Source organism: Aethina tumida, chromosome 2 (assembly GCF_024364675.1).
Source record: "Aethina tumida isolate Nest 87 chromosome 2, icAetTumi1.1, whole genome shotgun sequence".
NCBI lineage: Eukaryota > Metazoa > Arthropoda > Insecta > Coleoptera > Nitidulidae > Aethina > Aethina tumida.
The window spans coordinates 30,194,205-30,219,983 of NC_065436.1; the positions used below are offsets into that span (position 1 = coordinate 30,194,205).

A 25,779-nucleotide genomic window follows, 5' to 3' on the forward strand; every position below is an offset into this window, starting at 1 on the left:
ATAAAATACTGTATTTTTTTCCAAAATTTTTGGTAGATTGATGGTCTAACTAAAATGTCAATAAAGTAACCATGATGCTGAAAAGTACATTTTTGGCTATAAAAAATTATTAATAGTACTATTCAATTAATAACTGAATTAATTATTAAAAAAATCTCTTGATTGGTATTCCTTATTATAAAATATTAACAGAGATTTCACCAAAAATGTAAAAATTCTACCAAGTAAGTCAGATGAATAACTCTGTATATTAGCTAGAAATAATTTAAAATATCACAAATTATATATCAGAGGAGGCTCTTTAAAAGATTATTTATTTGTGGCTATCGATAAATGTAACCGAGTGCCCTTTTTATTCCAGAATATTAATTAAGAGAATTGAAATAAATGTATTTATAATATATAATATATGTTTTCAATAAATATAATTACTATAAACAATTTTTTAATAATTTTTTTACATACTTTCATGGAGCTTGGCCACCCTGTTATATATTATTGAAAAGTAAAATATATATTTATTGAATTGAAAAATATATATTCATTTATAGAAAGCCTTTATCGTTTAATAAATAAATAAATAAAAAATTATTACGCTTTTTAAAATATTTGATAAAAGTCAGTTTTCTTAGATATTTTATGCCAGACAACTGCGGTTTGTGGTAAAAATTAAACTCAAGAACACCTAGGTCAGTTTTCCCCCATGTGTTCCAGAAACACCCGAAGACAACAAAATTTGGGACAACCTGTACAAATGAAAATACGTTTCTATCCTGTGCTCATGCAAAACTTTCCTAACACGATTACGCGAATACTCCATTATCCACTTGTGAACTGTAATCTTATTCGGAGCGCTTCGGAACAACGGAAGCGACGTGAAATTTTCGATGTAGGAAAATTGAAAAGTGTAATTTACTTTCCATATAAATCATGCCCCGGTCATTTACCCAACTTTCCGAACAATTTTGGGGGTAACTTGTGACATGTTTCCACTCGAGCAGAACCAGATTTCGGATCCGTTTAAAGGGATCAGGTAAACTTGTACCGTTTCACTTTTATAAATGGCCGTTTAACATGCCATATATCAAAGCGAACGACCGAAAACGACGTGTGGGTCACATCGATGTGATTTCATCAATTTCATTTTTCCGGTTGTCCCGAACGACCACATCGTTTCTTTGAGTTACACCCAATTAACGGGGCCTCGGTGCAAAACTACCGCAATTATTGTCACCGTCTGGCATTAATATTCACCCCCCTGGAACCGAGCAATGGGTTTAGGCCGGCCGGGAATGCAGTCCGTCTCAATTAAAAGTAACCAGAAGCGTCGACCGGCTCGATGCAAATGTTCAATTACGCACGTTATTAATCAACTTATTGTTGGGCGCTCTTAATAAATTAGTTCTGCCGTTGGTGAGTGGTGTTTTCCGGTTTCCAAGTCCCGCTAGTAAATTGTATGAATTGCGTTTCGGTCGAGACGAGGCGGACCTCCCGGGTGGCGGCGATGCACTTTTGTATCTCGACTATGGGATATCGTGTCCGTTGTTCCGCGGACGTTGAATGCGAATGTCTACGGGAATTTTCATTCCGGATTCCAGACAATTGTTGCGCTCCGGAAATTCAACGGTTTCAACGTTTAAAATATTTATTAAAATTGTACCGTGCGCATTTGTACGAATCAGTTATTCGATGTGGCATGTCGGAAATTTGTTTTCTCGTGCCATAAAATTGGCTGGAATTAAAGTCTCCGATGGCAAGTGCGTGGGAAATGTTGGCAGGAAAATTTTATATACGTACGATTGTAAATACCTCTTGAAAACTACAATAAACTTTTATAGCAAGCTATTATTATAAATAATGTCCGGACGGTTTGATTATGACTTACAGTCAGTACATGTCTTATTGTTCCAATAAGTACATATGGGGAGTGATCACGCAAAACGTCACCATTTTTTATGCAAATAGTGAATATTTTTACTAGATACTTAATTGCCTTGTTAACAGTCGTTAATATTGTGCTATGAGGTGCATTCATATATAATACAAAAAAATTAAAAATTTTATGAGTTTGAAACAGTTAATTCATTAGTAACAAAAATATTATTAATAAAAGTTGCCCTGGAAAGACACCAGGAAAATGTATTTTATTGTAAAATTGAGATATGAATTATTTAAGTCATTTAATTATTTATCTTGAGGATTCGTTTTTGATGTAACCATAGTCGACAAACTTAACGTTTTCTTTGATCTATCTTCCATATGTTACAAAATTTTTCTAGTTGTACATCATTTGATAAATTACTAATTTAAGTACCTATGAACCATAATTTTTTTCAAAGAATTCAAAATAGTTGATGGTGATGATCTAAATGTCATTTTTATTACCAGAACTGTACATAAAAATATAACAAACTGACAGAATATAAATTAAATAAATGTATTATTCTACACAAATTTCTATTTTTAAATCTTTTGTTACTGAAAACATTCTTAACAATATTTCATGACCAAAATTATTTTAATTTTGAAACGGTTACTTGATTAGTTAAAAAAAGTATTATTAATAAAAGTTGCTATAGAGAGAAGCATGAAAAATATTTTACATTTTACATTTTACATTTTACATTTTACATTTTACATTTTACATTTTACATTTTACATTTTACTTTTACATTTTACATTTTACATTTTACATTTTACATTTTACATTTTATATTTTACATTTTACATACAAGCTGTTTATTACACTTCTATAACCAAACAATTTTTAATTATAAAAATTTCATGTGAAAATTATTGTGAAATAAATTTCTTGTGAAAGCAAAATTGGAAGAAATTTCTGTCCTCTCGAACAATTTAGTTTCGAAGAAGTAATAAAAATGTACTAAAAACGTAAAATGACCTAATTCCATACGATCAATTTCCATACAATCATTTTCCATACGATTAAAATCCGTACGATCATTTTCCATACAATGAAAATCCGTACGATCATTTTCCATACGATAAAATCCGTACGATCATTTTCCATACGATCAAAATCCATACGGTTAAAATCCATACGATTAAAATCCATATGATCATTTTCCATATGATCAAAATCCATACGATTAAAATCCATACGACACTCCAATTTTATTTATATGTATAGATTATATATTACAATTTATATTTTAATTTGTCAATTTGATATATAATTGATTTGAATTATTTAAGATATTCAATTATTTATTTTAGGAATATTTGCTATTCTTTATAAAAAATAATGCTGGCAATTATGTGCAAGATAAAACACGAAAACTGCAGTTTGGTTTAACCAATGTCAAAATTATAATAAAAAATTTTTTATCTATATTCCACATTTTAGAAAAATTGTCCATTACTGTATAAAATAATGATGCGAATTTTTAAATATTGGTGAATAAATCACAAAATATCTTAAAGAAATTGATATCTTTTATATTACCATCGATGCAAACAAAAATATCATGTGAATGTGAATAAATGCAACAATTTTATCATTGTTAAGTTGAATTATATTGATTTTAATGTTTTTCTAGATAATTTCATTAATGTATTCATTTTATAATTGTTTCAGAACACGTACACGAACGCGGACAAGTTACTGGCCGCCGCCGAGGAGCTCGCCCACACGGGCGAATGCGACCCGGACGAGATCTACTCGGTGGCGCACGAGCTGGAGGCGCACGTCACGTCGTTCGCCGCCCGCGTCGAGCAGCGTCGCCGTCGTCTCGATCTCGCCGTGCTCTTCTACACGCACGAGAAGGAACTCAACAATTGGGTGGACGAACTGCGACAGGACCTGCAGGCGGACGAGAGCGTGGCCGAGGGCTTGGAACAGACTGAACGGCTGTTGGAGCAGACGGCGCAACACCGCGACCAGAGTCTGGACGCGTGCTCCTCCACCATCGTGCAGGGGGAGGCGCTGCTTCAAGAACTGAGGTAAACGTCTCGTGAATTAGTAATTAAAATCGATCGTGCCAATCGACCAATTCTTCGGTTTATAATTGGTTTATTAAGAGCTGTTGTCTGGCTTTATCGTAACAATGTGGGCAAGCAACTATTTTTCCACACGGCCTCATTAAAAAACAAATCTCGTTAAATCCCATTGTTCTCCCGGCTTGCATATCGTGGACCCTCCGCAGCTCGGCCGATCTCCGTTTAATTCGACGCAATCTCGTGAAGAGTGGAAATTTTATCGCTCACTATTTAAACACCGCCAACACTTATTGCCCAGAATGGAATTCCGTAATTATTATAAACGATCGAGATAAAGCTGCATTGTAGAGTCCCGTAATTATTAATGATTCTAGCTCCGCCAGATGATTTAATTGATTCGAGTGCCGCATCGGATATCAAATACACCATTGTCTGTTGCTAATACAAAAGTTTCGAGGACAAAGATTGTCACGGACTCATTAATTAGAGAGAAAATTAAAATCTGTGCTGCCAATTAAAGAATTATTTAGGATATATAATTATTTATCTTGGAAACATTTGCTAATTATTCTTTTTAATGAAAGCTGAGGATAATGAGTTAAACAATGACGAAGATAACACTCGAAAACTCCAATTGTGGAGTCGACATACTTAGTGTCAAAAGAAATAGTTTTCTTTGATCTATATTCAGCTGATAGATAATAATAATAATTTAACCATTGTATAAAATATGATCTTTTTCAAAATTTTCTAAAAAAATGACATATTTTTTATAGTGGTAAATAAAAATCAAAGAACTTGGCGGTGAAGATCTTGATGTCTTATTTATTTCCAGAAATGTAAATAAAAAAACATAACAAACTGATAAAACATAAATAAAACAAATTTATTATTTTAAACAAATTTATATTTTTAAGTTTTCCGTCATGAAAAATATTCTTAACCATTAGTTATATTAGTGATAATTTATTTTAATTAAACAATAACTAAAACAATAATTTGTGAGGTGTATTTATTGTCAAAAAATATATTTTTATACTAAAACTACGTTATTCATGTGAGTATTATTATTAATAGTATTTATAAAGTTGCTCTGGGAAAACACGTGGATGTTACATTGATGTCAAAAGAAAGGTCTTTTTTAATCTATATTCCCTATTTTACAAAAAAATTTAAGGTAGTTGTAGTGACGTTATAAAATATTTATCTTTTTCAAAAATTTTAATGGCGTATATTTTTTATACAGAGAAACAAATCAAAGAAGTTGGTGGTGAATATCTGGATGGTTATTTTTATCATTTATTTTAGTGAAATAAATAATTAATATTTAAATTTTTTCTGTCGGTTACTAATATGTTATTTAACCCAATTGTTTATGCGGATCGAAGAAAGTGACTGCGCCCATATTAATTTCCTAATCACCACACTAACACGGCGTTACGAATGCGTAATTTTGCAAATTAGATCGGCGCTGTCTTCATTAATTACGATTAGATTTAATTGAGCACCGTTCGGCCGATCTATTTTAATTTATTTGATTAGCGTGTCGATCACGATAGTAGCGCGGTACGGCTTTTATTGAATCCGTATGGAACGCCACGTTTCGAATAAGAAAAAAACGTAAGTACGGACTTTATTAATAACTGTTTGCTGAGCGGAGAACGCCTTCGGGCTTAAACAATTTCACGGGCCAATTATCCAGCGTTCGGAGATAAGGGGCTTTTGTATTTTCGAATTATGAACTTTGCCGGATCCTACCCTCGGCTGCGGCTCGATGACCCCTAATTCCTGTATCCTGTTTCCTTTTATAAATTACACGGAGCTAATAGGTGATCTTCGATACCAACGAAACACTCGATTACATGCATTCAACTAATCCCGTTGGTAACGACGGACGAATCGAGAAATAAAACACAAAAGTGACGAATAACTTTCACGTTACGTGTCTGGAATGCGCCGATATAAAACGGATATACCTGAAGAGCTCCAAATACGATTTTGCATTCGACGCTGGAGCATCAATCAATTCGTTGTTGTCGGGGAATTTGAGCAGCTCTCGAATGTGCCTCATCGTTTGCCGGAATATTGGCGGCCCCCTCAAACAGCAAACTCGAGGAAATCAGTTATCGATGTTCCGCTCCCATCCCCGGAGTTTCATTTCATATTAAATTTTTAATAATCAACCTTAAACCGACTTTCTCCCATTCAACTGGCAATAAATATTTAGAAACTCATTAAACAGAAACACAGAAAAACACCTCGCAATGCAACAAATCACATTAAACGCCAATACTACCTACATTTTGAGACCGGAGCCATAAAATACCTGGACTCGAAGGCTGAAAACATCTGGTATAAAAACACCCTAAACGGAGCAGACTAACATATCTTCTCGATTTCGATCTTGTTGCTTTTATTTTTCACTCGTAGACATCGGTCCGGTTTTACTTGAGTGATTCACTCAGTCATTTTGAGTTCTTGGAACCTCACAACACTCGAATTTCTTTGTCTGCTGTTCAGCCGTTCGAGGAAGCGGACGTATCGCAGATAAAGCAGTGTTAAAAACGCAACGATATGCAACAAAACATGTAATTTAATATTTATTCTACGTATTCACATTAATTAAAATGATTATTAAATGTTTTCACAACGTAAAAAGATAAAATGAAAAGCCTCTTGTATATAATATTAATGGTGTGACGGATTTATTGACAAATAGAGGCTCATTATTTATTATATTAGGTAATTATGTACTGAAAACACATTAAAAGCAAAAATTAACAAAACAAACTTGTTATTTATACCAGTTATTTTCAAGTTTGTTGCACCACAAATGGTTTCAGGTATCTCGAAATTTGCTGTTTAACATAATATTGGCCTGATAAAGCTGTAAATGTAATTCTTCTATTATTTCGTAAGTCCATACGAATTTTTCACATAAAATCAATCATTCACATTGTTACACATGAATGACTTGACACACGAGACGGGATCCATGAGGTAATCCGACTGATAAAATCGCACACTGCACTTAGACTCAGCGAGTTCATCGTGATTGCACCGAGAAGTCGTTTTGTATAAAACCGCTGAAATCCCCGTCATAAATAATGTATTTCAGCGGGCGACAGCCCTGAACGATTTACCGTCTACCCGGATGAACGAAATTTATACAAAAAAATCCTCACACTTCTGTTGAATAAAGATGTCGTTATATTTAAAATCTCCGTCGTCGATTGATGATTTACATAATAAAAAGAATACCCCGGGATGTTTGCGTCGTTCCATCAAATGCATGTTTCGGTTTGCTTTTCCCATTTTCGTAGACGCCCGACAAATAACCGTTTAAAATCGTATGTGACGACGCACATAGTGCCGGATTTGTCACTGTCACAGGCACATCTTTGTTTGAAAAGCATGCATACATATTACTCTTTTATCCGTCAGTTTACATAAAACGTCGACACCAAAACATAAACTGTCACTAAAATCCTTGTTTTCTTTTGTAGATCTATAGCTGATATGGACTCAACTGGTTCGATCTCAGCAGTCGAATCAGCCCTGGACCGTCTGGCAAAACAAAGAAACGACCTGGAGGAGCTCTGGGCGGCGCGCAAACTACGCCTGGACCTCTGCCTGCGGCTGCGTCTCTTCGAACGCGACGCCCTGGAAGTATCCTCCCAGTTGGAGATGTGGTCGGAGGAGCTGCAACACAGCGAACTGACCCGCGACATCGCCAAGGCCGAGCAGTTCCTGCGACTGCACAACGAGAGCGTCAGTCAGATGCAAAACACCACCTACCAAGTGTTACAGCAGGGTCAGGATCTGGTGCAGGTGTTCGAGAACTCCGGTATCTGCGTGATGGCGGACGCACAGTACAACGCCCAGACCAGGGTGCAAGTTTTGTTGGAGTTTTTGCACGACAGGGAAATGGACCTGGAGGATTTGGCCGAGTGCAAGAGGATCAAGTTGGAACAGTGCATCCAGCTGGGACAGTTCCAGAACGATGCCAACCAAGTTATCAGTTGGATTCGTAACGGGGAGTCGATGTTAATGGCTAGTTTTACCATTCCGAATAGTTTGGCGGACGCTGAGTTGCTCAAAAAGGAGCACGAGCAATTTCAGGTGGCGATAGAGAAGACGCACACCTCGGCGGTGCAAGTTAAGTACAGGGCGGACGCTTTGGTCAACGCCAACCACTACGATCCACAGAGCATTAAAGATATTTCAGAAGAAGTGACAAAGAGATGGCAACAACTGGTCACCTGCGCAGAAGAACGTCACAAATTAGTGACAGCCAGTTTGAATTTTTACAAAACCGCAGAGCAAGTTTGTTCTGTGCTGGACAGTCTGGAGAGGGAATACCGCAGAGACGAGGACTGGTGTGCCACCGGCCAACCGAACGTGGACAAAGCCACTGCCATTTCTCAACTAATCAATAAACACCAAGAACAAAAGGAGGCCTTTTTGAAAGCGTGTACTTTGGCTAGACGCACTGCCGAAACGTTTTTGAAGTACACCACGAGAAGCTTACAGTTCTATAACTATCCCAGCACGACCGGCAATCACGAAAGCCGAGTAAAAGGAATCCTAGAAAAGTTGCTTAGTCAAGAGAACAAAGTACTGGAGCACTGGACTCAGAGGAAGAAACGTTTGGACCAATGTCAGCAGTTCGTGCTGTTCGAAAGATCTGCAAAACAGGCCATTGAGTGGATCCACGATACCGGAGAATGTTACCTAACTACTCATGCAACGAATCTCGGCAACAATATTGAGGAGACTGAGAGTTTATTACGGGAGCACAACGAATTCAAAGGGACGGCGAAGGAAACCCGTGAAAGAGTCAAGCTACTAATTCAATTGGCTGATAGTCTTGTGGAAAAGGGGCATGCCCATGCTAGCTCTATTAAGCAGTGGGTAGCTGCGGTGGATAACAGATACAAAGACTTTAGCTCTCGCATGGAGCATTATCGTCAGCAATTGGAGGAGACTTTGGGTATACAGGAAGAGGAGGAAACTGAAAAGAAGGAACTGTCGATAGATAGAAATTCAGATCCGAGTTTGGAAGCTAAAATCAAGGAAGCCGCTAATAAGGATCTGAAAGAGTTGAACGAAGAGAAGAGACGATCTGCTCGAAGAAAAGAGTAAGTGATTTTGCCTTTTTAAAGAAGAAAACTAATATACTGTCAATGTAACCATGCATAATGAGTCAAATTGTTTGTCGAACTGTTTGTAACTATTTAGCAGTGCTATAATGTAGGTACTGATTCTTGTTTACATTTGTAATTCTAAGATTAAATTAAGAAATGACTAGTAACTAAATGACTAAAATTATAAAATCCACCAATTTATAAGTCAACAACTGCTTATGTTTACACTCAGATACCTAAATTGCCATAAACGATTAAATTGGATTTGCTGTTTCCGTGCTTAAATAATTCAATTCTACCTCGCCAGTCCTCAATTATAAAAGTTAATACGTTCCGGCCAAGACCAAATACATTGTACTCGATCCGTCCGTCGCTATTTAAATGTAACGACCCGCCTCCGTCCTCTTATTTCCTCTGTCGTTTCTTTATATTTACTTAAACTATTAAACTTACATTACAATACAATTGTCTGTTTGGTGGAAAGCGTATGCACTGATTCATCGCAGTGCCGGCTTAATTGCTCGCCAGTGTCGTTTCGTAATTTGCAAACGGGTTCATCCGAGGTCGTTAAGTTGATGTTTTCGAGTAGGTAAAGCCATATTACCTTAGTGCAATGATGAAGGGCTCGGTTTGAGGAATAAAAGTTATCGCACGGTGATCCGGTCATGTGTAGTGCTTGTGACACAGTTTTGGGATGCGTAAAAAACAAGAGGTATGCCTGAGTGTGTTTTTTATACTGGACTAAGTTCTACATGAAAGTCAGCCTTAAATATTAGATTTATTATTACGATTTTGACATGTTTTAGTTGTTCAATAAAGGATTGATGATGCACGTTAAAATTTTATTAAAATATTTATTTTTAATATCGGTCCTTAATATATTTTAGTGGTTCGATAAACAATTGGTGATTACTCTTCGCACATTTATCAGTTTATTTGGTTTATCACAACATTACACATTATTATCAATGCACTAACAGCTGCATTCGTGTACATATTAAATTACAAATGAGATAAGTGAAATTTGTGGTAAATTTTAAATCATTTCTTAATATAACCATATTTATTTATTCACTTTTCAGATTTATCATGGCTGAACTGTTGCAAACGGAACGCACTTACGTGAAAGACCTCGAGACCTGCATCAAATGTTTCCTTCACGAAATGAAGAACAGCAACAACGTTCCACCGGCACTACAAGGAAAGGAGGACATCGTTTTCGGTAACATCGAGGAAATTTACAACTTCCACAACTCCATATTCCTCAAGGAACTAGAAAAGTATGAAACGATGCCCGAGGATGTGGGCCATTGTTTCGTCACGTGGGCCCAGAAGTTCGATATGTACGTGCATTATTGCAAGAACAAGCCGGAGTCCAACAGTATGTTGGTGCAGCACGGTGGCGGCTATTACGAAGAGTTGCAGAAGAAGCACAAGGTTGAACATCCGATTGCGGCGTACTTGATTAAACCCGTGCAAAGAATTACCAAGTACCAGTTGCTGCTCAAGGATTTGCAGAGTTGCTGTGAGGAAGGGCAAGGAGAAATCAAGGTAACGACCCCAAAATATATTGCATATTTGGATACTGATTTAATTTTGTTTTAGGATGGTTTGGAGGTGATGTTGAACGTGCCGAAGAAGGCGAATGACGCGATGCACCTGTCGTTATTGGAGGGCTGTGATGTATCTTCGGATAAACTGGGCGAGGTTGTGTTGCAGGATGCGTTCAGCGTCTGGGATCCCAAACAATTGATCAGGAAAGGTCGTGAACGGCACATTTTCTTGTTTGAATTGTATTTACTCTTCACCAAAGAAGTCAAAGATTCCACTGGGAAGGTTAAATACATCTACAAGAATAAATTGATGGTAAGAATTTCAATTAAAGAAATATTAAATTAAAATTTAAATACAAAAAGGTGTTCATTCGTTAATAATTGTTTTATCTTATTTTCATCAACACATCTAAACTCTATACACGATAAAATGCATTTTAACGAGAATTTGACTTTATGTCTGTGGACCTAATCAATATCCAATTTGAACGCGGACGAAAACAAGCCCACACGAAATTGAAAAACTTACTAAAACTAATTTAAAAACTGCTGTTCATCCAGACTTCCGATACGAAACACCCCAGCAACATCTATGTGAATATTATAAGACATTAACAATAACAATAAAAATGTTACAAATATTAAACGTGTTAAACATTTAATTAAATTGTGTCATTTTGTTCTAGACATCGGAATTAGGCGTAACCGAGCACATGGAGGGTGACGAGTGCAAATTCGCTGTGTGGACGGGCCGTGCCCCAATTTCGGATTACAGAATCGTCCTCAGGGCGTCGTCGCTGGACACCAAACAGCTGTGGGTCAAGAAACTGCGGGAGGTCATTCAGGAGACTTACTTCAGTGGCGCCTTGCCCCTAAGTCTGCCGAAAAGTCCCGCCAAGTTAAAGCCTCCCAGTCAGAGATCGAGTCGGTGAGTATTCCTGTATAATTACCTGGGATTGTTGCCTTGGTAATGTTATTGTCATAAAATGTAAATTATGTTGTTGCTGTACAACTAATTTTAAACACACCCTGTGTAATAATAGGATGATGTGTTTTGAATTACGAATTAAATCCTTTAGGGAGTTTGTGATCATTGCATATGAATATGTCAAGAATTTTTGCGTAGGGTGGTCTACTCACAAATTCATTTAAGTAATTAATAATAATAACACACTTAATTTTTCTATTGCAATAAGTTCAAATTCAAAAGCCAATATATTGGACATGATAAATATACTATAACATTGATTATAATGTTTTTTAATAAAATTAAACATTTACAGGGACATGGAGGAGTGCAATTCATTAGATGAAAGTGTTGAAAATCTAGATCGCAATTCTCTAGCTTCATTTGGATCTGGCAATACTACAGACTCAGATAAGGTAAGTTAAAAAATACAATAAATGATGTGAGTTAGTCGCATCAGCCCTTATTCGTTTAAAATAGAGCGCATCGATTCAGCATACGAACTTGGCTACCCTCCGGTAGATGGCGCTGAGAGTTTAATATCCAAATACTGTTGCCTGAAAGAATTGGACCATTTCAGCCTTTCATTTTCAGAGAACACAAATGATAAAATAGCACTAGAATGCTCATTTAGTATTTAATTTATGTATAATTTGAATTTTATTTCCCATAAAGCAATTCAAAATAATTAGCTAATTTTTTTCACATTTTCTCCTCTTTAACCTGATCAAATATTAATAGAATAGAAATAGCCGGTTATCCGTTGAATTTTTTACGTCAGCCAATATAGATAAACTGTGTGCCATCGGAGCGTGCGGATGTGCCGGCCGAGGAGCGGCGCGTCCGGATCGATTTCCCGTTTAGAAATAATTCAGCCCATAATTTACGGCCGTAAAAAATAAAGAGAATGTGTTGGCACTGTAAATATTTACAGTGACTTCCCACGAGCCTCTACTAATAATGAAATGCCAACCACACGTTCACTTTTCTTCACTCCTCCGTTCAGTTTTTTGATTAATACAATTTTTCATCGCTGCTAATTTACTTCTGTCGATGTTGTGTGTATTCATGTATGTGTAGTGGTTGCCAACAATGGAATATGAAAAGTCGGGGGATTTATCTAGTTACGAAAGCTTTTAAAACTATATTGATTCACTACACCGCTACTTTATTGTTCTATAAATGTTTTATTTTACCTCGACCAGTTTTATTAATACTGTGTGGCCTATTAACTTCGAAGTTTATGCTTTTAGTTCTGTTTGTTTCTGGTTTATTTTCTAAATAATATATTTAGATTGCTCGTTGTTATTTGGGTGGCGTTTTTACTACTCGGTCCGTCCTAATTTCTCCCCCGATTCACGGATCATCCTGACCATCCGTTCGTAAATCGTTGCCGTTTCGTGTGGAAGCCGTAGGTGCGGGGCGCGATGAAATTGATCAATCATGGGGCTCGTTCTCCGTCTCTCTTTCTGGCTCGAGAAGCGTGAGGGGGCGTCGATGGACCGCCGCCCGGAGGAGCCGCGGTTTTAATGTCACTAGTTCGTGACCCGTCGCCGGCACTGGGTCGAACGCAATGCCTGGTATATATGTTAAATTCAATAATTGATGACATGTTCAAACTGACCGACTGGCACGAATCTGGAAATCCGGGACGGACTGTTGCGACGGAATCATTCATCCCGGCCCGTTATGAATGAACGGCCGCCGCAACAATAAGAAGCGAAACAATCGGATTGACCGTTTTCTGGCCCCCCATAAATAAGACACGCCGTTAATAACACAAAACTCGCCACCGTTTTCGTGGGAGGCCCACGAAATCGGACGTGGAATCGATTGGTGGATGCTGCAACTGTCGGTCGCCTTTCAATATTTACGTTTAATTTGCCGTCCTCGTTTCGTCGACGGCGATCCCGCACATTTGACGTGTGAATATTGAATGACGATGATCGGATTTCTGATATGCAGACGGCAGTAATGAATCAATTAGTGCACGCTTCTGTGTTCATGTTTCCTCGATTTGTTCTCGACTTTGAACGAACGCGGTTATCAGATAATTAGTTGTTACAAAAATAGCTAACGTTTTGTGTGTGCCGACATAAATTCGAAGCAACGTTCTGACTTCCCTGTCGCATTCAATATTTACATCCGATTCCGCACTTGTCATCGGTGATCGATAAACTCGGCCAATGAATAATATATGCGGCGTGGAAATTCCGTGCCTACTAGCGTAATTTAGCGACAGAAGCGGTTTGTGCCGGGCGTCGTTTAGCCGACAGGCCGGACCGATACAGACCCAATATACGGGAATTAGAAATTACAATCGGGGTATGACTGGAACTGCGACGATTGTCTATCGTCGTACGATCGTCGGCTATTGTTTATCGGAACGGCGTCGATTCCGAGCTTATTTTTTATTCATTGAAAGTTTGGACTGTTCCGTTGCGGTGTAACAAAGGCGTAATGACTGTTGTGAATACGCTTTGTGCGTTTGTCGCGTCGGGAAAAGAAAACACTTTTTATATCGATTTGTGTTTTAACATGGGGTCCAAGTCTTCGATATTTAATATTAAAATTATAGTTTTCTCAACTGACTGATTAAATTTATAATTCACATATGTTTTCCATACATATCTATTATTATTTCGTATAAATGAAAATACTAAATGTTCATGTAATGAAAAATTGAAACTATTATAACAATTTTTATGTACATATCAATAAAATCATATCTAATAATTGTCTTTTTTGTTATTTTCTTTCTTTTTTCTATACATCCATTCTATCCATTAATATTGTAATCAAATTTCGTTTTACCAATTAAAATATGGATTTTCCAATATACTTATAAATTGATTTTTATTTCCTGCTAGCACTTTTAAATAGTCTGTTATTGAAACTATACAACATTTTTGAAAAGGAATTACTCTATTTCGCATTCAATTATTCAGAAAACTACAATTTATTCTATTTTATTTAATTATTGATTTTAGAATAGTTTTAGTTCAATTTAATTTTCAATCAATCTGAAGGAAAAAAAAATATATTAATTTTTATTCGAATTTTAGATTTTTTTAATATTTTTTTATTTATTAAATATTTGTAAAAATAGAAGTGAGTAAAAATAAAATTAATTTGTCTAAATTAAATACATAAATCAATTTTTTTAAAATTCAGCAAAATTAAAAAGTGATAATTGTATTTGTGTGAAAATTTAAAGTTTATTTTTGTTTATTTGTTTTGTGTATTTATAAAAATAGAGGATCATTAAATGAATAGATTGATACTATTAAAAAAGTTAAAAATATATATACAAAATTATGGCAAAAAGAAAATTATTCTTTATTTTGTAAAAGAAATATTATTGAAGTATAATACAGATTTTCAATTAATTCACTCTTTAGTTATAACTACTATACTTTAATTGTGTCTACTATTGAGAAATTCAACAAAAGTAGAAAGTTACTTATTCAAAATCCTTAAAACTGTTCATTTTGTTCATTTAGTGGATTAATGTTGTTAATTGATATAAAAACGATTAATTCGTGTAAAAAGAAAATTTTACATGTAAACAATATTAAAAAAATTCTTGTTACAGTTCATTTAATACTTTATTTATTGTTTGCACATTTTAATTCATTAAATGTATTATAAAAAATAAATTATACTTTGAACATAAAAATCACAGAATATTGAAAGTCGTGTTAAATCATCATATAATTTTTCATATTTATAAAAATAGAAGATAATTTTATCTACTATTGAAAAATTCACAAATTTTAAAAAATATATATTGAAAATTTTTTGTAAAAATTTTGAAAAAATGTATACAAAAATAAATTTAAATGATTTAAAAAAAAATTGGAAATAAAAATGAATTATTTGAAAATATTTATTTGAATTCATACAACTAAATCTTATTTTTATTAAAATCTTGTATTCCTATCTTATAAACAAGCAAAATTAATAGGTCATAATAAATTTATATAATATTATGGATTGTGAATAAAATTCTATTTTATTTCTATAAATTTGCAAATTTAATAAACAAAATTAAATTTAAATTCTTTACTTAAATACAGCACAAATTTGATTTAACACGATTTTCAATATTCTATGATTGTATATTCAAAGTATAATCTATTTTTTATAATATATTTAATGAATTAAAATATGCAAGCACTAAATAAATTATTAAATGAGCTGTAACAAGAATTTTTTTAATATTGTTTACTTCTAAAATTAATTGAAAATATCAGTATTATACTGCAATATTATTTCTTTCACAAAATAAAGCATAATTTTCTTTTTGCCATAATTTTGAATATATATTTTTAATTTTTTTAATAGTATCAATCTATTCATTTAATTATTTTCTATTTTTATTAATACGCAAAATTAATAAAAAAAATAAATTTACAATTATCACTTAGAATTTAATTTTTCTGAATAATAAAAAATTTTGTATATGTATATAAATAGAAGATAATTTTATCTTCTATTGAAAATTTCACAAATTTTAAAAAATATATAATTAAAATCGTCAATTGTTAAATATTTATCCTAAAGTTGTATTTAAATAAAAATTCAAAATTTATCTTTTTTATTAATTTCGTTTCGTAAGTTTAATAATAATAATTCATTATTGTTCTTGAATTTTGTCTACTATTGAAAAATTTATCATTTAAAATTTTAAACATTTATTCTCATCTATTAATTTTGCATGATTAGAGATAGAAATATTAGATTTTGATAAAAATAAGATTTAGATTAAATAATTCATTTTTAGTTACAAGTTTCAACAATTGAATTCAGTTTAAGATATTTTTTTTAAATATTTAAAAATTTTCCATTTTCTTTATTAAGTAAATTAATATTTATTTAATTGTTAACTGTTAATACTAAACTTATCTTAGTGAAAACTTAAATTATCTTTTGTGCATAAATTTTGTATTTTGAATAAGAGAAGTTGTCTAGTATTGAAAAATTCTGCAAAAATAAGAAAATACGTTCTCAAAATGTTTGAGTATATATAAAAAAATAGTAAAGTTAGTAAAAACCAAATATATATAATTTAGGCGCATTCACCATTTTAAATACTAATTCTTAAAAATGGCGAATGCACAATTTTTAATTTCAACCTAATTTTATCTAATTAGAATAATTAATTGAGTTAGAAGTAATTATAATATAAATAAATTATTATTTTGTCAAAACTATTTCTATTTTTAATATAATTAATATATTAAAATAATCTTAAAATTTTAATCAAAAATTATATAATATGATGTTTAAGAACATAATTATACAAAAAGATGTTTTTAGCTAAAACTAAAAAACTCCGATAAAAGTAAAAAATATAAATATCAAATTATACAAATGAATTGCGAAGTGATCTTTAAAATAAAAATAATAAATTCAAATAAACATTTCGGAAAGAAATTGTTCCATAATTTTTTATATTTGACGAATTCTGTAATTTGAACTACGAATGTATGTGTAATAAAAAACTTAAGATGTGGAATATACGTTTTAAGGTTGAAAATAAAACACTTTTATATTTTACGAATTTCCTGTTAGCGGATTATATTCCACATATTTTACAACCGATGCAAAGATGTAGTAAAACTAAAGGGGCTAGGTTAACCGTCGCACGGTTGAGCGAAGGACGGATGAACGACGATGAAATCCGGTGTGAAAATGTGCGACTAGATAGGCCGGCGTGTGTGTGTGTTTATGTGCGGAATGGCGGCACACATACACACACAGAACCAACGAGAGCGAGAGGAACGTAGGCAACGGGCGAACGGCAACGGCAGACACCGTTGGCAGAGAGAAAGATAATCGGCGGGGTCCGCTCGGCAGTGGCTGTGCAACGGCATTAGTCCGGACAGGCGCTCCTCGTGCCCGGGCCACCGGAGCTCATCTGGCCGAGAGAGAGTCAGTAGAGTGTCGGGTGGCTCCCCGAGCTCACACACTTGCGACTACACACGTGCACGCACACCGACCCACGCCGACGACGCCGCCGCCGCCGCCGTCCCAACACGCTCGCAGGCCGCGTCCGCAAAAACCGGTGGAGAGGCACGTCGACGACGACGCCGCGCCGCAACCGTGCACCAGTCCCCGTGCGTCTTCCGCGGCATGCCGACGGTGACCGCGTGACGTGAGATGACCGCAACGCTCACCCTCCAACCTTATCGGCCCTGGCGGAAAAAAGCGATCGAACCGCATCCACACAACTCGCTTACATGTAAATTAACACCGCTAACTCTTCGCCGTTTCTCTCTTGCGTAAGCTCTGTGATCGAACCATCCCAGTTCGCTACTTTTTGGTGCTAGATTATAGGGATTCATCCGTTTACTAAATAAACAAAAAAAAAAACAAATCGTAGCTTAATTCTACCATTATCTTAACTTTACCACTTAACCGCTAACATTTAATAATATTTATCGCACGCCGTTCCGCGTACCGTAGCCAATTAACAGTCGGAAAGTAACCTTAATCGTCGCCAGTTCGCCGTCATGGTTGTGTTGAGTGCACGCGATGTCCCGCGACGCGACAGTGCCCATTGAACCGGTCCGGATTTTCAATTGACATCATGTCGGATAATCCGGGCGGATCGGCCGGTGGCGGCGGTATCAAGACCTTCGGCCAGAAGGCGAAGAGGAAGATCTCGTTGCCCTGGTTCAGACAGGGCTCCGTCTCCCAGCACCATCCCACGCTCACCAGACAGCACACCATCGATACACCCAGCTCCTTTCAGGCCCGACTTCTGCGGAGACAGCCCAGCCAAACTGCTCTGGTCAATATTATTTTAATTTATTTTTTTTTTCCTCTGTGTGTACTAGTTGAAAGGGGTGGTTGGTTGGGGGGTGAGAAATGGCCGGGTGTCCTTCTTCAAGGACGTAACAGGATGTTTTGTAGTTGCACACATTCTTTTATCTATGATAATTTTGTGGAGTTAATGAAATAATCGATAAACTTTATTATTTGCCATGTCGATAACAGTGTTTACAAACTGCTTCATTTATTTTGTACTTATCAAATGGAAGATGCCTTTGTTTCATTATTATATATATTTTTATCGTACCTCATAAAAAAGTTAATTATCGATTTCATTATTCTTATTTTCATTCAATTATAAAGTTAATTATTAAATTAATGAATTATACTTTAATAATTAAATACTCTAAACACATGACATGGTTAGAAAATAAGCATGTGAAAGAATCACCAGTTTAAACAAAAAAGTGTTTATGAATTACGTTGGTTTTTGTCATAAAATCTATAATTAGTGAAGTTAGTACAGCTGTTGGGTTTTCACTGTGACAGAAAATTTTCCCAATCTATAATTAAATTTGCATTTACCTATAAATATTAAATTAACTATTAAATTTAATAAGTAGTTTTTCAATAATATGCAGTACAGTTTTTTAAATCAAACACGACTTTACCATTACTTCGTTAATGTACTATTGTTTTTTATTGCATAAAATAGCTGTGATTGACATTTAATTGCAGTTTTGACCTTGGTATAAATTGAAGTTATGTAAAATATAATAATTAAAAGACTTTAATTGCTAATACAATTAATAAGTAACATCTATGCTTTTTAAAGCAAATGGTTTAACATGATGTTCTTTAGTTAAGTAATGTGTGTACTTTTCCATTGATGTAATTTTTTTTATATAAATTATAAGCTTAAATATGGCACAAATCTAGTATAAAATTAATATTAATATTATTATGGAAGTATGTTGTCCTGGATAATCAGAAAACTGGTAAATATAGAATTAAATTAATTGTTTTCAACCTTTTCTAGTCACATTTATAATTAAATCTTTTCATGCAACGTAGCTTCAATTTGAGTCACGTCTGACATTAAAAACCATTTCTAGTGCACTTCAAGTTTCTTTCTGTACATTTTATTATATTCATTTGATATTATTTCCTATTTTTAAAACAAGAACAGTGGCTACTAATAAAGAAATAAAAGGTTCTATATATAAAATATTAAATATAATTAGGTGGAATAAAACAATATAATAAATAAAAATAATAATGGCAATTATCTGATTGTGAGAATATTAATTTTAATACGTTCCTGAGTAGCTGATATTTAGAACAAACGACATCATTATGAAATTAAGTTGACATAACTATTAGGAAAATCCTCAAATATAAATAAATTTAATTATTTTCCACCATTTCTAGGTACATTTAATTTAATTAATATTTTTCATTCAAAATATTTTCAGTTTCAGTTATGTCTGACATTTAAATCCATTGTACTCCTTTCTATAGATTTTATAATATTCAATTCATATTATTTTTTATTTTTAAAACAAGAATAATAGAAATAAATGGTGCCTTTTTTGTAGATATTATGCTTAAAATATTAAACCAAATTTTTGTGAAATACAGTATAATAAATAAAAATAATAATGGCAATTATCTAATTGTGATATGATTTGTTTAGTTTTCACCAATTGTTTTTATATTTAGAACAAGCGACATCTTTTGATGCAGTATATTTTCAATTCATTCACGTTTGATATTAAAATCTCATTCTAGTGTTGTTCAAGTTTCTTTCTTTGCATTTTGTAGCATTCAGTTCATATTGTTTCCTATTTTTAAAACAAGGATAATGGACACTAAAATAGAAATAAAAGTTTTCCTTTTATTTATGGATATTAAGTCTAAAATATTGAAATAGAATTAATTTAATTGATATCAACTTTTTCTAGGTACTTTCATAATTAAATCATTTCATGTAATATATTTTCAATTTCATTCACGTTTGATTTTAACATTCTATACTAGTGTACTTCAAGTTTCATTTTGTAGCATTCTGTTCATATTTTTTCCTATTTTTAAAACAAGGAGAATGGACACTAAAATAGAAATAGAAGGTTTCCTTTTTTTATCGATATTAAATCTAAAATATTAAATATAATTTTGTGAAATACAATATAATAAATAAAAAGTATAATGATTGAATTTTCACTAATTGTTTATTATTTAAAACAATCGACTTCATTATGAAATTAAGTTGACAAAGAAATTCATAGAATTTTCAAATATAGAACTAATTTAAGGCTTTTTAGGTATAATTACATATCATATATATATCAAAAACATATCAATTTTTTTTCTCTAAACTTTATAAACACTTAAATGGGAATAAAAGGTTTCCTTTCATTTTTATACATAAAGTCTAAAATAAATGTGTGAAATGCAATATAATAAGTAAAAACAATAATAGCAATTATTTGATTATGAGGTACTATTAATCCTTTTAGTTTTCACTAATTGCTTGAGATTTAGAACAAGTGAAGTTACTATGAAACTGATTTGTCATGGGTATTCAGAAAACTTTTAAATATAGAATTAATTTAATTGTTTTCAGTTATTTCTAGGTACATTTATCATTAAATCTTTTCAGGTGATATATTTTCAATTTAAGTCACGTCTGACAAATCCATTTCTAATACATTTCAGGTTTCTTTCTGTACATTTTACATTGCAATATTATATCTTATTATTCCCTATTTAAAAAAAATTAAAACTAAAATAGAAATAAAAAGTTTCCTTTTGTAATAAGTAAAAATAATACCTATTATTTGATTGTGAGATTTGTTTGTTAATTTGTTTAGTTTTGACTAATTGTTTGACATTTAGAACAAGCGAAATTATTATGAAAGTAAGTTATCATAAATATTCAGAAAACTCCCAAATATTAAATAAATTTAATTATTTTCAGTTTTTTCTAGGTACATTTATTGTACAATTAAATCTTCATACATATTTTCAATTCCAGTCACGTCTGACATTAAAATCCATTTTTACGTACATCCAGTTTCACACTGAAGATTTTATAATATTCAATTCATATTATTTTCTATTTTTAAAACAAGGACAATGGCACTAAAATAGAAATAAAACACTTCTTATTGTTTATAGATTTTATAATTAAATTGTTAAAAGTAAATTTAGGAAATACAATATAATAAACAAAATTAATAATGGCAATTATCTGATTGTGGTACGTTAATTTATTTAGTTTCCACTAATTGTTTGTCATTTAGAATTGGTGAAATTATTATGAAAGTTGTTGTAGCTATTCAGAAAACTAGCAAATATAAAATTAATTTAATTATTTTCTGCCTTTTATATAGGTAAATTTCGGTACATATTATTTCCTTTTTTAAACAAGAACAATGGGCATTAAATGGAAATAAATTAATTTAATTGTTTTTAGCTATTTCTAGATATATTTATAATTAAATCTTTTCATGTAATTTTGTCGTAAATAATAATGAAAATTGTCTGATTGTAAGATAATCATTAATTTATTTAATTGGTTTTCACTAATTGTTTGACTTTCGATACAAGCGACATTTCATTTACTACAAACATTTGAATATTATTCGTAGAAACAATAGTCGACTTACGGCTCAATTATTTGCTGAATAAATAAAGGGTAATTCAACTATTTTCAGTCCGGCTATAAATAGGAGGAAACAGAAATCAACTTAATTATCCGGAGTGGTATTGATTAATAATTATTTACCTATTACCGAATCTATCAAATAAACAGAGTATAAAGGAAATATAAATTTAGCACAAAAACAATAGACCTTCGTTGTTTGAAATATTTATATAGTTTTCAAATACAGCATAAATATTTATCTCCAACGAATATATTAATAACACCGAATAAAAACTAACTTAACTAAAGGCGGTTTACCAAATTGCAAATATTAGTAATAGAGAGATATCAGCTATTTTAGTGCGCTGATTCACGTTCAGAACTTTTTAGTGGTTGATATTGTCCACAAACACATTGTCACATATTGATAACAAGTCTTTGTCACATAGTCGAATGTCATTGTAATCTATGTGTTCTGTTACAGGTAAGATAAAAACTCGTTGGAAACGGTAAATATGAACAAACTGGGTACGGGGTAAGTCACGACAACCAATTAATAAAACTGGCTCACGTTTGAAATGTTCAATTTCAATCCTGGTGCGGGAATGAACCTGCATCGATACTCATCAATTAAGTGCACAGAATGTGCACGGATTAATCCGCCGAAATCGGCACGAGTTATGTGGAATTTACGACACGGAAACAGCCATTGAAAAGTTTGATTTCGCGGTCACATCTGGCACGAAGGGGGGCTTCATTTTAAAAGTAAACGTTTTACGATCAATCGCACGTTTATATTGCATCCTGAACGGTCGGTTAATCGGAACGATCAATTAAAATAAAACCCGTCCGTTGTGCAGTTTATTAACGTTCGATTTAATCGCCCCGTTTCTCGGTTTTCTCCGCGGGAAATTAATATTGTTGTTAAAATTTATTTATAAAACGCAACCTATAATTATCGCGGCGCTAAAAACGGGAGTACGGCCATTTACGGCACGGAAAGATTGTTATCTTAATGGACACTTCATTGGAGTGTTGCTCTGTTCATTTTGAAGAACGGTTATTCTTGCTTTTGTCAGCCCTTTTCTCGAATCTACTCGTCGAGGACTTAAACGTTTCCTTATGACAGCATCCCGACGAAAACGCCATTGTGCAGTTATCCAATTAATGAAGTTTCATAATTAGTATCGCCATTGTTTTATTTTACAATTATACAAAGTTAAACAATAAGCTGCGGATCATAATTTTAATGGACTATTGTTTCTTAAAATAATAAATTTTATCTTCAACTATTGTAGTAACCTATCCAACAATGAATTAGTTTTAATTTAATAATATCTTTGTTGAAAATTGTGGTCTTTACTCAATCAATCTGTTTAATTTCACTTAAGCTTTGCCAACTGGTTTTAAATGTTTATAAGTTTTCAAAAACTATTTAAATAACAAAAGCTCAATTGGAAGAGTTAATTTATTGTTCTCAGTTATAAACTAAAGAATAATTTTCCTTTTTCCAGAAAATATAAGTTGTATGCTCATCCTCTACAAACCTTATAAAAATATATTAGATTTTGTTTGCCATTATAATCATAAAAATACTTATTCATCTTTTAAAAGTCTCCTGAAAATATATTTTATTATCACCTAATGAAAATACTCATCATTTATAAGTTATTAGATTAGATTTCGTTTTCAAGTATAAACTAAAGATTAATTCTTAGTTCTTGAAGAGTCTTCTTATAATATATTTTGTTTTCAATCATAAATTGAAGAGATATAATGAAAATACTTCTTCATTAATAAGTCTTATAAAATTGAATTTTATTCTCAATTTTAAACTGAAAAATAATTCTTCATCCTTTAGAAGTTATTTAAAAAAATAATTTTTAGCAATTAAAAACCGAAAAAAAAAAAATTAAAATACTTCTTAATTTTTTATAAATCGTTGTAAATTAGATTCTTTCTCAATTATAAACTGAAGAATATTTCTTCAGCCTTTAAAAGTCTCCTAAAATGTTATTCATAAAACATAAACTGAAAGGAAATAAAGGAATTTCATCATTAAGTCTTAAATGTTTCCAAAATTAACATAGATTATGCCCTCAATTATATACTGAATAATAATTTTTAATCCTTTAAATTTTCTAATATTATATTTTGTTTTCAATAGAAAACAGAAAAAAATGAAAATACTTTATCATCATTTATAAGTTTTTAAATTTTAGATTTCATTCTTAAAATTTGATTTTATCTACAATTACATACTGAAGAATATTTTTTTTCTTTAATCTTAGAAATATAGTTCTCAATTAAAAATTGAATATTAATATAATAAATATTAATAAATATTCAAAACTTGGATATTGTTCTCTATTATAAACTGAAAATAAATCTTTACCTTTTAAAAGCCTTCTAAAAATATACTTCATTGTCAGTCATGGTTTGAACGGAAATAATAGAAATATTTCTTATTTATTATTGCAAAATTTAGAATTGATTTACAATTATAAACTTACAAATTTTTATTATTATTTTGTAAATATATTCAAAATTATAACCTTGAAGAGGTATGAAGAAATTTATATAGAAAACTATATTAATTGCATGAGTTCGTCTATTGTCGGAAAGATGGCAGTTCAGACGTATGCTAAAAATCTACTTTTATGGTGATGAAAGTTTTTCCACTCTTAGTGTGTTATAAAATCAAGCCATAACTTAAAAACATAAAAATTAAATTTAATTATTTTACCCGTATAGTTGTAGATAAAATATTAGTATTCAATCATGTATAATGGATAGACATTAGAAATCCTTATGCACAATTACTTTTTGAAGTGCTAATTAAATCCAACGACTCTCCTGACTCTTCAATACGACAACGTAAAGCACTACTAGTTTTCCTTCATGGATGTGTATGTGTGTGTCAACGACGGATAGTCAACAGATTAGCCGGGCAATAAAGCGTGATGCGACGGTAATTAGGATATAAAATTGATGGGGGCGGTGGCGCGTACGCCTCACCGAACGGTCGGGATCGGGGGATGGAGGCGGCGTGCCGCGTTTTCATCCACACACATACAACTCAACACATACACACACACACACACACGATATTTATAGAGGGGAATCGATGGCCCGTGAAACGTCCTCGCCCTCTCCCTCCTCAACTCAAAAACGCTCGCTTCCTGGTGGTTGCTCCAAAAATACAATTTCGTCATGCGGATTTTAATTAAAATCGTCGGAATATTCGACATTCCCCTATTTCTTGTGAATCGATATTTTTTTTGGGTGGAAAATAAAACTTAGTTTTTGATTTGGCGAAGCGTTAGACGGAAATAGGTCGGACGGAGCAGGTGGCGCATTCTTGTGACCCGTTTCCGGCCGTTTTTCCTATTAAATATTGATGCCGATGAAACCGGAATTGGCGGGACCCGTTTTGGTCGCGGGAGTAATGTCGTTTCCGAGATGGGTCGACACACGGAAAGTTTTCTGGAAAGAGTTTCCTCGTAACATGCACAAATGTCCATTAGACTTCAAATGGGATTTCCTCGCTCGGAGTTTTTATGGAGGCTGGGGGTGGGTTTGTTCACGAACTGACAACATTTCCTGCGACGTAGGGGAGTGTCCCACCTGTCAGTTTTAACATCTTTGTTTTGGTGGCGCAGTCGAACTACTGGCGAGGTCATCTTACAGTAATAGCTGATGTTAGAGCCAGTGCCGTGTCGA

At 33.0% G+C, this 25,779-nt stretch overlaps 1 protein-coding gene across 6 annotated transcripts in view; it reads left to right on the forward strand.

Annotated features, from left to right (window-relative positions):
• Nucleotides 1-25,779, forward strand: part of LOC109600730 (triple functional domain protein) — a 242,410-nt gene that overhangs the window by 148,655 nt on the left and 67,976 nt on the right. For all 6 annotated transcript variants that reach the window (XM_049962870.1, XM_049962865.1, XM_049962868.1 and 3 more), the window contains 6 exons: nt 3,599-3,963; nt 7,467-9,101; nt 10,190-10,658; nt 10,713-10,973; nt 11,347-11,588; nt 11,944-12,043. In XM_049962870.1, the coding sequence (XP_049818827.1) occupies nt 3,599-3,963; nt 7,467-9,101; nt 10,190-10,658; nt 10,713-10,973; nt 11,347-11,588; nt 11,944-12,043 (3,072 nt within the window). The remainder of the gene's footprint in view (nt 1-3,598; nt 3,964-7,466; nt 9,102-10,189; nt 10,659-10,712; nt 10,974-11,346; nt 11,589-11,943; nt 12,044-25,779) is intronic.